This window comes from Pezoporus wallicus, unplaced genomic scaffold, assembly GCF_028554395.1.
Source record: "Pezoporus wallicus isolate ANWC-B61680 ecotype Strahan unplaced genomic scaffold, APGP_CSIRO_Pwel_v1 contig_6472, whole genome shotgun sequence".
NCBI classification, from domain to species: Eukaryota; Metazoa; Chordata; class Aves; order Psittaciformes; family Psittacidae; genus Pezoporus; species Pezoporus wallicus.
In genome coordinates, this window is record NW_026641049.1 from 363952 (window position 1) to 379001 (window position 15050).

At 39.6% G+C, this 15050-nt stretch overlaps 1 protein-coding gene across 1 annotated transcript in view; it reads right to left on the minus strand.

The window, feature by feature from the left end:
* CALCRL (calcitonin receptor like receptor) overlaps positions 1–15050 on the minus strand; it is a 69050-nt gene that overhangs the window by 29155 nt on the left and 24845 nt on the right. The window contains exon 2 of the mRNA XM_057421921.1: positions 50–149. Within this exon, the coding sequence (XP_057277904.1) occupies positions 50–100 (51 nt within the window). The 5' untranslated portion in view covers positions 101–149. The remainder of the gene's footprint in view (positions 1–49; positions 150–15050) is intronic.

Below are 15050 nucleotides of genomic sequence, written 5' to 3' on the forward strand. Positions count from 1 at the left end.
GTACACACTTGTTCAATTTGGAAGTGAGTCAAAAAAAATCATGACTTACCATAGTAACTGATAAGAACAGCAGCAAAAATGTGATCCAGTGTTTTGTCATTTTTATATCCAGTTCAGTGAATTTTACAGTGTAGTTGAACAAACTCAAACTGCAATAGAAGAAAAAAAAAAAAAAAAAAGGGTAGAAAGAACCTTAGCAATTCATGAAAGCCGAAACTGAGAAAAGACTTCGTATTTTCTTTCTGAATTAAAACAACTGAACAGAGTTCTTCTCAGTTTTTATTCACGCACAGTGACACCAAGTGATGTACATGGAAACATACAATACAATGGGAAAATACGCATTCAATTCACCAGCAATGGATTCCAGCAGCAGGGTTTTTCCTGCACTGCTGCGTCCACTGCCTCAACTTACACCAGTTCTCCAGAGGGTTTGTCTCAGTCTGGTAGCTGGTATCAGCTTCAACAGACATATACCTCTGAGCTAATTGTTAATTGAGTTAAGACCTTGACATCTCTGCCTTTAGGCAATCATCGCAAACTGCAGTTCAGTTTCCTCCAAAGGAGGACTAGACTTTCACAAACACATGCACACAATTATTTCCTGTTCTCTTCATACCAGATGAATTTGATCTTGCCACTTCTGGAAGAAATGATCTAGTAAGCAGCCACTTTATCTTGAAGTTACAGCTTTTCAGTGATGACAATGGCAATGCAAGAATGAGTTGTGAGCTGTAAAATAGTTTCTGTATCCACAATAGCTTAAACTAGTTACTGTATCATCAGTTTAAAAAAAAACATAACTATCTAAACTAGCTGTAATCATCTTACAGTGCAGACTTCTCCTGGAATTGATGTTTGAAGTGCAAAATGCACCTAAACCATAAAATATACAAAGTTATTTATTAAGCACTCAATCTATTAGGCATAACCCTGCTGTGTGAATTCACTCAAAAGGAAGGAAATGTGTAAGAGATTTCTCAAGCAGTATTTTACTGTGTCCTGAAGTATCCTGAGAAGATCACAAGCCTGGAACCAAGATAAGAGCTTCTCTTCTGTTTCCATGTTAGCAAAAGACCTTTCCATATTTAGATGAAGTTTTTACATCTAAATCATCATTCAAAAGCTAAGTATCTCACTGTACTAGCATTAACAAAACTATTATCAGCAAAATTAAGGGGGAACACATCTGAGTGAGTTTAGCTTCCTTGCACAGATTAATTCACTAAAGATAATAGACTGCTACTTCAGATATAAAACTCAAGTACTCCAAAGGCCCCTTCTATAGCTAGTGTGGCATTTCACAACAAGGGCTCAAGTTGATGCAGACACTCAAATCCTCGTTTACTACCACAACCCCCACATCCTCTGGCCTTACATGCCCCAACTCATCGCCCCAGGGCTCGTCAAAGCACCAAGGTCTCAGAGCTCATTCCCAAACTGTTCTTCATGCAAATCTTATCACTTTCACTCCCCACATTTCCCCCTTCTTTGTTTTGTATATTCACTATCAACACCGGCTTAACGGCTCAATTAATAAGAAATTGTATAAGCTAATACAAAACAAACATTCTTAATCCAATTTTTTCACTCGTGCTCCTAGCCTAGCAAATAAACAGTTAAAGAACAGTTAACATTCTGCACTAACAATTGGTTTCAAACTATATAGTGAAAATACAGATACATATCGATTTTTACAGATCTTAACAAATCAATTTCTTGTGACTGTGTTGGTATACCCCCCAGCCATCCCACATATCCACAGGATCTGAGGCTGCCATTGTTTCCAACAGCAGTCCAAAAGGACTCGTAGGTGTGGCAACCAACTAGCACAGGGTGTCTACAGATTTTCTCTTTCGGCTGGGTGGGAAACCACAGTAGGGTCAGTCCTCTTGTGATGAAGAGGCAGAAGACAAGGCAGGACGAACCCATGTTGCAGGGACCCAACAAGGTCCTTTATCTGTGGAAACAAAAGCATACCCTTGTCCCCAGGTTATTAAAGGGAAGGGGCCTTCCCATTCATGAGTTTCAAGATTACGTACTTTAACGCGAGCTCTCCCCTGTTCAGAATTCTTAGAACCCCTGAAACGTTACTATATAGGAGGTCCATCCTCCATCCAGCAATTTAAAAAATTCAAAACATAACAAACTTTTGCTGTATGTTCTTGTGGGGTTAACCCTGAACTCCCCCTTTTTTGTTTCTGCAACATAATTTTAAGGGTGCTATGTGTGCATTCAACAATTGCTTGGCCTGTGGGAGGATGTGGAATACCTGTGACATGTTGAATTCCCCACTGTTGAAGAAATGCTTGTGTTTTCTGTGCTGTATAACCTGGGCCATTATCTGTTTTTATGGTTTTTGGAACTTCCAGGGTAGAAAAAGCTGTAATAAAATGTCGACAAACATCTTAGGCCTTTTCACCTGAATGTACTGATGCGTAAGTACAAGATGAAAAAGTGTCAACAGAAACATGGACATATTCGTATTTGCCAAATTCTGGTACATGAGTAACATCTGTTTGCCAAATTAAAACTGACAAAAGACTGCAAGGATTAGTTCTAATCACTGGTGTGGGTAAATTTTGTTGACAATCAGGACATGATTGTATGATTTGCCTCGCCTGGTCCTGAGTCAGCTGAAAAGCATGCTGCAGAGCTTTTGCATTTTGATGATAAAATTCATGGGATAAGAGAGCTTGGGGAAAACAGTCAGGTGAGACTAATACCTGCAAGCCTATCAGCCAGTGCATTTCCCTCGCTTATAGGTCCAGGTAGAGAAGTATGTGAGTGTATATCCTGTATAAAGTATGGGTGTACCCACTGATCCAGGAGCCACTTGAGCTCCCAGAGAAGGGCAAATGATATTCCATTGGAAGTTTCCTTCAGAAAAGTGTGTTCTAGCCTAGAAACAAGGCCTGCCACATAGGCAGGATCTGTGATAATATTTATTGGAGTACTCCATAATTTAAAAACACGGACCACAGCAGAGAGGTCTTCTACCCGAGGTGATCCTGTGACAATGTGCATATCATTTTTCCAGCGTCCTTCAGCATCTTTCCAAACTATTACTTCCCAGCCTGTCTTGCCAGACCCATCAGTGAATACTGTGAGTGCCTCAGTTACTGGTGTAATAGTTAATTGTGAAGCAGGCAAAATGGGAAGAGAATGTAGGGATTGCACAATTTTGTGTCCTGGGAAATGAATACTAATTTGCCCTGTAAAATCTGCTAGAGTGCACTGAAAAGCAAAAGACTGGTAAGTTAAAAAGGTCAGTTGTTTTGTATCAAGAGGCAGATAGATCATACTAGGTTCAACACCATCTAAAGACAATAACCACTCTCTTGCTTTCTGAATGACCATAGCTATCATTTCAATGGCTGTTGTAACTGTTTTTCCAAAATAAGGTGACAAAAGTATCCATTCCAAAATAATCAATGGATCTACGTCTTGCGGAACCCACTGTGCTATGAGCCCATAGGGTTGAAAAGATGAATAAAAAATGAAAAGGCTAATAGGGTGGTCCATTTTTCACCTATGAGCAACTTGACTAGTTAATTTTACAACCACTTTATCAAGGGCAGTTTGTGCAGAGGGGGTGAGTGTTCGAGGAGACATCAAACCTGGATACCACTCCAATAATTTAAAGAGGGGATGGAGCTCTTCCGTAGATACTTCCCAAGAGAGAATGGATCCAATTTATGGTTCCTAAGAGTTTTTGTAAATCATTTAGAGTCTTTATTCCTGTCCTCAGGGTGATATTCTGAGGCTGAATGTTTTATTCGGATATTTTCCATCCTAAGTATTTCCAGGATGGAGCTTCTTGAAGTTTTTCTTCTGCAATTTGGAATCCTGCTGTTGAGGCTGCCTGGATCACTTGCCATTTCACTTCCTGGGCTGTTTGTTCCGATTCTGCAGCAATTAAAATGTCATCCATATAATGACAGATTAAAACATTCTCAAAGCACTCTCGTATAGGGCTCAAAACTGCCACTATGAATTGCTGACATAGTGTAGGACTGTTTTTCATGCTTTGTGGCAACACTTTCCAATCATCTCTTTTATGCAGCTGTGCAGCATTGATCGAAGGCACAGAAAAGGCAAATTGTGGTGCATCTTGTGGAGCAAGAGGTATCATGAAAAAAAGTCTTTTAAATCAATGACTATGAGAGTCATTTGTGGTAACATTGTTGGCAAGGGGAGCCCAGGTTGCAAAGCTCCCATATCCTCAATGACCTCATTTATCTTTCTTAGGTTGTGTAAAAGCCTCCAAGCATCACTTTTCTTCTGAATCACAAAGACAGGTGTGTTCTATAGGCTGGTTGTGGGGACTATGTGACCAGCTTTCAGCTGTTCATCCACCAATTTGTGTAACTGCAGCAGTTTTTCTTTTGGGAGGGGCCACTGATCTACCCACAGTGACTCATCTGATTTCCAGGTTAAAGGTGGGATCTGCTGCAAAATAGTGGCCCCTAGGAAAAATCTGTACTTAAATGTAATCCCCATTGGCTTAAACAGTCTCTGTCCCTTAGGGTAAGAGATCCAGATAACACAAAAGGCCTAAATGGAGGCAGATCTCCCTTCTGGTTCAAAAACAGCAACAAGCTCTCTGCTCTGCTTTGGAGATGTTTGACCACCAATTCCCACTAATAAGGAATGAGCGTCCATTAAAGGCCAATGATGGGGACACTGTGATGCAGAAATGACTGTAACACTTGCTCTACTATTAACAATTCCTTGCAAAGTAATGTTTGTCCCCTGTGATTTTAAAGCGCAGGTCAACTGGGGTCAGTCCATAGTTAATTGTTGAGTCCAATAAATTTCAGGTATCCCTGCAGAGTTAAAATGTCCTGAGCCCTACACAGTGTAGACAGCATCTGGTAACTAGGGTGAAAAATGTATTAACTGTGCATTGGAGTCCATGCCACTATTTTAATTCCTCCTTCAAAGTCAGTATCTATGACTCCTGGCAGCACAAAAAAGACCCCTTAACACTGTAGAGAATCGTCCAATTAACAATGCTGCCCTTCCATGCCCAAATGGGCCATATGTGCCTGTTGGAGTAAGCACAACTAGTGTGTCTTGAATTATTGTCTCTCCCGAGGTGGCCAGGTCCACTCTGGCACTGTCGCTTGTGCTGGTGCACAAACTGCGGCAGCTCTCTGAGGGGACCATTAGGAGGGGTAATCTGTTGCCGTGGCGCGGCCCCTCTCTGTGCTCTGCTTCGGGTTTCCTGCTAAATTTAAAGGCTGGCCATCCCAGTCAAATTTCAATCGGCACTGACTTACATAATGACGCCCTTTACGACAGGGCAAATAAATTCCAGGTGGTTCCCTTTTATTATTTGCTTTTATTTTCAGATAGTCTTTTTTCAAATGGCCATACTGATCACACGAAAAGCACTGCTGTGACTTAGCTGACAATGCCGCAAATGCTTCTGCAGAGACAGATTGTGTTGTCTAAACCCAACATTCATAGAAGCATTTAACATATCATCTATGTGAGCTACATCAGAGTGATTCGTGTCAGCAACTCAGGGGTCCTAGTGATCATTGCACTTTGTGTGGAGGTGGAATCCCTTGTGATCATTGTGCTATGTGCAAAGTGTCCCTGTCAATACCACAGGGAGGAGGAAGACGAAACAAGGGAATAAGTCCGCTGGGTCAACCGCAATATTGTGCAAAGAAATGTTTGTTCATTGTTTAAATTGCATGAATGTTCTTAGAAAAGGGGGGAGTAGGTAACTTAGAGATATGTCCTGTTACAGAACGTTGTGAAATCTGTGCGCTGAACAAATAAACACATAAGGAGTGGAATTTATGGGGGCTAAGATGGGGGTCAGACTTGTGATAGACATAATATTTCTTCACCTGGAGACAAGACCCCAACAACAGGTGGAGAAGCCCAGGAAAACAGACAACAGGCTTGGCTGAAGAACCCCAGGAAAAGAAGACAACAGGATTGGCTGAAACCCAAGAAGCCCGGGAAACCAAAAAGTATAAGAGACTATCCCCAGAAAGGCGGAGCGGAGACTCCTTGGTGCACCCAGCGCTGCTTGCTTATTGTCTCTCAATATTAATTATAATAAAAATCAATTAAAACAGATTGTTATAAAAACCTAGCCAATCTATGCTCGGACCTCATAGTGGCCACAACACTTTCTGACAGTCAGGGTTAGCATTCTCAATAGCAAGTTGTTTGAAAATATATTCGTGTGCTTTCTCATTATCAATCTGTTTCTCCAGAGCCTCATTAAGTCAGTCTGAAAAACTTCATAAATGGTTCATTAGCCTCTTGTTTGATTTGGACAAAAGGTTGTCTCTGTTTGCAAATGTCAGGGACAGTTTTCAAAGCCTGGAGTGCCAACTGTTTAACTTGCTGCAAGCCTACCTGGCAAATCCTAACTTGTGTAGCATTGGTGCCAAAATGAGCTTGACCCAGTAATACATCAGCAGTAATACATCGCTCGCAGTGGTTCACATGCCCTCAACGCTAAGTTTTCAGCAGCCTGGGCACCTGCGAGCTGCCTCATTTTCAGTTCCCACATAGTATGTTTCATGTCCGTCATTATCAAACGAAACAACATTTTGAAATCATTTGGGATAAACACATGAGCATTACAGACAGATAGTATCAAATGAGTCCATGGGGCCGTCACCATTCGCCTGACATCTCTGATAAGAGCACCACCGCGGGTCTTGATCCAGCATATATACCACAGGGAAAGCACACAATACACCTGCATGCCCTGCCCAAATCACCTCCCCTTTTAGAGCTGCCCATTTGTCATGAGGATCTGGGGGGATATAAGTCAGGCTCCTTTTCCGGATCCATAGGCCCCGGGTCAAAAGGACCATCCAGGTCAGCATCAGAAGTATCTGGCGCAGAGCCACAGGAGCAACAACAGCAGACTAATTTTTTTATCTCACAGCAGAGTCAGGCAAAGAGGGCAGTGATAAGGGAGCCGAAGGTGCCGCTTCTGCCCCTGTGCTTGTGAGCCAGCATGAAGTTTTAAAGTTTCAGAAATAACTCACCACGGGCTTAATAAAGTGGCGGCAACTTTATCGTTGTTTGTAGCACAGTCCGGGGTATAAATATTAGTGGAATTAATAGATGGATCAACTTCTCATGCCTAGAGAAGGATATGTTTCAATTCTTCCTTGTCAGCATTTTTCCCATACAGCTTAGGAATCATAGTAAAAACTTATAGAACATTTTCCTGCTCTTTTGTTAAAGCAGACCCCATAATTCTCAGCTGCTTACCCCCATCCTGCAAGAGGCAATCAGTACAGCTTGAATTCGCTTCCTTTCAGTGTACACCTTTGCCTACTTTCAGCAAGCAGTTTGGCTGAGCCACGCCATCGGATCGACAAGTAGTCAGTTTTCCTACCCCACACGGTGGGCGCCATTTGTGGCATTTCACAACAAGGGCTCAAGTTGATGCAGACACTCAAATCCTTGTTTATTACCACCAAGCCCTTTTTATCCCCTTGTTTGGTACTTTCCCAACTTGCACATACATACAACGTTCAATCTCACTGGCCCCTGTAAAACTCTCCAGGTAAATAGTCCAACCAGAATGTTGCAGACCCTCTCACAACCCCCACATCCTCTGGCCTTACATGCCCCAACTCATCGCCCCAGGGCTTGTCAAAGCACCAAGGCCTCAGAGCTCATTCCCAAACTGTTCTTCATGCAAATCTTATCGCCTTCACTCCCCACAAGCTAGCTCTAAGATCCCATCACTACTGAATCAAGAGGGCTGTTGGGAGCCGAGTACCTGTTTCCTGACCCAAGCCACCTTCTCCCTTGGATCACACTTGCTTTTGTCCTTGAAGGTTTTTTATCCAGGAGTCACATCCTATTAGAGACTCGTGGATGACAACTGATTGTACACTGGCAAACACAGTTAATTTTACAAAAAGCCCATCCTTTTAAAAGGACCAACACAGCTTAGTTACGAAAAGCAAATATTCTGTATCTACTTCTGTTCTACTTTTACACTGTGACTGGATCTTCCTAGCACAACTACAATACAATAAATGCATTTTGTAGGATATATTGACTATATGAGACTGCTGCTGTTTATTGTATGGCTTGATGCAAATACAAGAAACATTGTAAAACCAGTTACTGTTGTGCCTGTTTAACCCAGACTAAAAGTGCATCAGTAAACTCTCTATTTTTACCACTGGCATGCAATCCTCTAACACCAATTGCTGGAAATTGCACAGGTAATTCAGTGAAAAACTGAAGTTCAAACATGCTGTTTTGAAGGGTCTTAAAAAACTAACAGGAATACCAATTAACATATATGAAATCTGTTTTTGGTTTAACCTATACTTCTTTAGAAAATCCGCATGTGCAGAGAACTACAATGAATAACCTGTCAAAACCACTACCTGCTAACTAAAGAAAAATCTAAATATCTATGTGCAGTGACTGAAGATTGGCTGAAAACCAAATACAAATGGAGATATCCAAAGAAGCAAATGATTTCAATTCTGCATGATAACTGGGGGCAAGGGAGATTAATTCAAACCTATCACAAGTTTTATCCATTTAGAGTTACGCCTGTTTACCTAGGAAGGGAAAAGAAACACCTTCCTTTTAATGAAGCCTGGAGTTAACTACTTCGGTTGTAAGGCAATTGAGTAATCTTCTCTCTCCAAATTATGCCAAAGCACATATGCACAGCTAAAACCTGTAAGTGATGTGCATAGGACAAGCAATGAGACCAATTATGTAGAACATAGCAATCATAATTTAGTGTATGTTTTTCTATATAAGTATGCAAGAGTTCAAAATAATTTTCTAATAGTTCCAAAAATCTTTACACTAAAACAAATATTGGATGTCAAATTTAATATGCATGTTCAAATATTGTTCTCATTTAGCCTTGCTTATTTTTATTTATCTAAAAGATATAACATCTTATAAACAAAGGCAAAATTTATCTTCTTTGATTCAAAGTCCATGATTACTTCTGTTTCACATTATCAATACTCAACCATTACCTCAGTAATTTTAATGGTCCAAACCTAGAGATTTTGCAGATATTTCTTACCAATCATTCTAGGATCCACTGCTAAGTTATTAGTTCTTCTCAGGAGACAAAAGATTAAGAAAGTCCATAATTTGCTCTGTGATTTCCACTCATTTCTCACAGTTGCTAACTGCAAAATATGTGTATATATAGAGGAAAAAAAATGTTTTTTCTAAACATCAATTACAAAATGCAGAATGAAGGACATTCATACGCATGGACTTCGGGAAAGCATTTCTTGCAACACTACAAGAATTCACTCATTCAACACTTATTCCAGTTAGTTTGGACATGAACTTTCACAGGAAGTTTATAAACATTCTTAAGAATGGACAACAATGTAGTCCACTGAACTTGGTTGTAAGCCAGTACTGCTGGGAAAGTCAGGCTGCTTTTATGAATCACCTTTCTGATGAAATGCAAACCAAATATTCTCAGAGAGTTACCTCCCTCTCAGAGCTGGGAGGTATTAGATGCACAAGGCAAATAAGAGAGCCATTATTGGGTTTCTTTAAATAAAAATGATTCCCAAGTTGTTCTCTGCTGAAGATCTTTGACAATTCTACTGTGGAGACAAGAGGACCGCTGTATTGGATTGAGATTGAGTTTACTGAATTGTTATCTTAAGGGAAAAGATGGTGGAAGCTTAGACAGGATCCCCTGACTTCATGCTAAACAAAAGCCAGTAGGAACATGAGTTACAGGATAGGTATAGAATGAAACTGTAAGTCAGTGGACACAATGCCCCAACTACTAGCAGTCCTCTATTTTCCCAGTAAAAGGGAATGTCAGTGGGAAGAGAATGGGGAATTGCAATAGCAAGCCAGATCTTCAAAATCTCAATTTTAGTGCATGTATTGAAGACTGGGATAACTAAGAAAAGAAAATTAATGAAATGGTTCTGCCTGGTTTTCCTCATTATTACATTCTCTGTTAACTAAATTAATGATACTCCAAAGGCCCATATTGTGTTTGTCATTGACACCAGTAACATCTATTGAAGAAGGAATTCAAGAGGAACTGCAAGCTGCACAAATAGTCACTGGTATAGCTTTAACAGATGTTCACATTTCACTTCCTCCTGCTTTCTCTACAGAGCCATCCTGCATCATCAGCTGTTCCTACTTTTAACCTTTTCCCATCCTCCCAAGAATTAATGTCATCCTTGCTGAGCTCCAGACACTTCCCTTTTCAGTGATACAGCAAAAGGTTTAAAAGTAGTCAGCAAGATTTATTTTTTTAAAACTTTAATCACCTGACCACATTTAGTACAAAAGAAAAAACACAACTTCTATCTTAAGCAGTTGCCCTTAAGTCTAAGTCAGAATGCAACTCTGTAGGAGTGGGACAGGAAGAAGAGTCTACTTTTGTCATTGCATGTACATTCATACACATGCACAAACATTTTTCAGTAATTGGTAAACATTAATTTGACCAGGATGAGAAAAACAAAAACAACCCACCTCCCAAACATTTTCAGTAGAAATTACGTATCTTGCAGCATGCCATAATCTTGCAATGCTGAAGTTCAGCATGTGCAAATATAGATGTATAGCCTTCCTCTGACTGGAAATTCTGACTGGGGTCAGAATGGGTGTTTTCTTGACACACCACACCCCCTGTATGTTTGGTTGTTTCAGCCCAAGATACAAGCAAAAACAAGTTGGAAAATGCCCAATCCTTTTCAAGCATCCCTATTTTGAATTGTACTTCACTGTTAGAAAAAAAAAAAACAACAAAAAAACAACTAATCTCAAATGGAATTACAGATAGAGCCTTCACTTATATCTCCATTCACAAACTTTCTGGGAAATATTCTGCCCACAGAGATCCTCTTCTACCTAAAAAGAGCTTTGCAAGTGGCCAGTACAACCCAAACATTAATACATGCCAGATTCATTTAGTTCTTACAGTGGACTCCAAAACCTCCACACTTACCTTGCAGAGCAATGAAGGGTAATTTGGAAGTCTTCCTAATGGAGTAAAAACCCCTCATTTCTGAGGGTAGCACTTCTGGAGGATTTGGACCAAACTGCTCTGATGGTATCACATTACAGCTCATGGCTGTATGTGTGAGAATTACTCCATCCTCCTAATAATTACAGAGTTAAGAAAGCTTAAAATGTTATGGAACAAATCTAAAGAACTCTGGGCAGCACAGTCTCACAACACTAGAATTTCCTACTAACCACCCACCATCAACTCTGAATCAATACCCAGGCATCTGCAGTAACAGACTCCTAGAACAGGTGAGACAGGAGATCAGAAGAATTTGATCCTCCCCAAGGCAATTTTTACAGTACAAAAGCATAAGCACTTCACAGTTTCCAACAGGCTTCACTGAGCTGTTCTCTTCATTCAGTTAGTGACTGGGCTTATTTTTCTCCTAATGTATTCTCCTTCACTTGAAGGAACTGGTATATTACCTAAATAACTCAGATCAATAATTGTGTGGATTTCACAATAAACAAAATTTAATTTACTATACCAGTTTAAAACACTGGTGCAACTCAATTGTAATGCTTCTAGAACTGCTACAAGAAGGCAGTCCTATCCTCACTGCAGTTGTTCTTTCAAATCCCCAGTATGACCTCCTCTCTTCACATCATACAGTCAGGAAAAACAAAGTTAAAAAAATGCTCCTAATGCTGTTTTAAACTCATGAGGAGTTAAGTTTTTTTTAACTCATGAGTACTATGATAGAACCCTGTGTATATCACCAACTGGCAGCAAGCAGTGTCATAAAGGGAGAACACTGCAAAGAGCTGACAAAGGCAGTGGTTTGCAAAGGGATGAACTGAGATCCCTTCTTGTGCTGCAGAATAAAGAGGCTTACAGGATGCATGAAGATGTCAACAAGTGAATCAGTAATTAGGGAAAGATTTGCAATATTCATATAGCCACCAAGAAAAACACTATAGGAAATAAACCCCAAGCTTATAAGCAAGCTGAGTTTCCTTAGACATCTCATTCTCTGAACCCACAGTATTGGTCACGTGCATGGAGACATCAAGGAAAAAAAAAAAAAAAAATAAAAGAAAGAAGCCACACTGAAATGGTCCTCCTTCCAACTTTCTTCTTTCCAGAAGTGCTTTCTAGGGATCAGTTATAGTTAAACAGCATTTAATCTCTTATTGAGGATACAAATAAATAAAGAAGAAACAGAGCAGCATACCTCAATTTTTCTCTTCTATACTTTATAACAACACCATCATGCACTAGGTGATATTTCAGCTCAATATGAGAAATTATTTGCAGTTTATTTCTTGAGCCACATACTATGCATGTCTCAAGGTCTCAGGCTTACTGCAAGTAGAAAATTAGGTCTTGTTCACAAAAATGTTTCACATCTTTTACTTGCTCTATTAGCATGCAGATTGTTTTGGTTTTGTCTTTGCACCACTCTAGTTGCTTGCCAGAAGCATTGCAGAGATTGCGAACCATCTGCAGGTAAAATTATACAGATTAAATTACTCCTGTATACTTTTTCCCCACTAGTAACATTTCGCTATGGTTCAACAAAGTTTTGGTTCCTGCACCCAACAGAAATTACTAGCAGTAACTGACAACACTTGGCCTGTTCTAATACCTAAAATCATAAGAACCCATCATAGAGTGATCGTGGTGCTAGTTTTTCCTTTATTGCAGAATCAGTTCCCTAGTAACATACTATCAAATTACAAAAAACTCAGGATAATATTTCCACCCTTACATTTTTAAAACTACAGTATGTTTTATACTGTCTTATATGGTGATACTAACACTCAAGATGCTTCCCTCTCAAGGAACTAGCTATTAAATGAAGGCAACATAGATTCTGGCAAGGAAAATCTTTACCAATATACTGACATGGCTTATTCTCAGAGAAGCAATTACTATTTCTAACAGTTTACAGTTACTAATGCCTCATGATTTTTTAGTAAGAGCTATTTGACTATCATTCTTTAAGCACCTGTTATGCTTACTTTACAAGCTTAATCCTTTTCACATCTCACAGTCCTAACCCAAACTGTACCTTGATGTCTAAAGAAACATCAACAGACATTATTAGGTATAACTTTCCAAGTCCAGTTCCATGTTCGGTAAGTAATGAAATTTAAATTCTGTAGCATTCATTCAAGCACAAAGAAACTTTTAAGAAGGCTGCTCTGCTGAGCAAGATTATCTGAAAAAAATGCTAGAGTGACCACTATCAAACACTCTAAAAAAGATTATTAATGGAAATGAAGATGACAGCAGAATAATGAATCATTAAAATCCAAGACAAACCAAGATGTTTCTGTGCTGGTACTTCTATTTTTTCTACTGTATTAATTTCCTGCTACAGTAATTAAAAAATATAGTTAAAAACTTATTCAGTAAAGATACCTGAAATTTCTCGTCCTCCAAAGCAACTGCTATGCTGGGCCAAGGAATTCCAAATAACGTATTATTTCAAACACAAGGGAATTGCTCATGACATTCTCTCTTTTCAGTGTATTTCATGCTATAAAAAAGTTGGGAAAGCTTCCACATTATTATTAGGTATATTTTAATACCTCATTACTCTTTGCCAATCTGCATTCCTCATTCATTCCCCCCCAAAAAAAAAACAAAACAAACCAAAACCAAGACGTAATTGAAACTAGAGCAACATATCCACAGACACAGGCAGCAGAACTATGGGCCAAACCCCCAGATTCATAGGGCTGTGTTACTGATATGACCTGAAACCCAATTAAACAGTATAGAAAAACATCACAAGTATGCCACTGGAGCTACTGAATCTTCCTTCCAGAGCATAAATTCTGTTGCTTCATTTCAGATGCATATCAGAAATAGTGGATGTCTTACAGATTTTAGGAGAGACTTTCAGAAAACACTGAGGGGTGTGGGGCACTGCCCTTAACTGAGAACAGACATTGACTTATTTGCTGTCACTCTAAAGGAGGTAACAGAAGACCCCAATCACATACCCCACTTCGGAGAAAACAAAAATGTTTTCCCGCTTGCTTTCCTCAGTATGCACTCACTGATAATGGTAACAAAAGTGTAACTGGATGATACTCTTAAACATACAGTTCAGTTGTAGGTAGTCCTGCAAGGAGCATGGAGTTTGTCTCTGATGCTTATGGGTCTCTTTCAACTTGATGTATTCTATGTTTCTATGACACATGTGAAAAATACGGTATATTCCTCCATATTCCTCCAAAGAAGATTTCTCCACCTCCAAACAAAATTTTCACTGTTTTGAATTGAAACAATGGCCATATGAATTTATGAGTTCATCAACAGACGTTAACACTTGTATGAAGACCCTTGCTAAGATGCCTGAAGGGCTTTTTTCCCCAGACACTGCTGCTTAAAGCTGCAGAGAGCGACTACTGCTCTGAGCATCCCTTTCCGAGAGTATTTTCATTTGAATGACACTTTTTGACGCTGTTCACCAAGTAATGACCTAAAAGAGATCCAAAAGTTTCTCTGTGAAAATGTTCACTGCATGAAGTAATTTTCTCAGCTGGCCGAGTTTTGAAAGCTTTTTGTTATTTCTTCAGTGACACATGCTAATTTTACAAGAACAGTATTTCCACAGTTCAAAGACTTTTCTCAAGGTCAGAACAACACAATGAGGATGAGAGAATGGGGCTTTTTTTTTCTTCAGAGCTTACCACTCAACGTTTTTCTCATTGGCCCCAACCCAGTTCAGCAGTAAGGTATATTCCGTGCAACTCACAGATTTTACATCAGTTTCTTCCAGATTTGCATTTAGAAATATGAATATTTACACACAAATTACACAAACACGCTCTCATTCAGCTAGAAACTTTTATAAAGTTTTAAAGTATGATTTATTTTACAAAATTATTTTTAGGCGGACCATGCCACACCAGCAACTCTGAGCAGGTTGGGGAGGGAGCAGGTGGCCAGGAAAGGGAACTCCTTCTGCTAGCATAAACACAGTAGTGCTGCTGCTGTAGCTCCTGCATCAGAACTTTGGGTTCACCAATGGTCAATGACTTGAACAGAA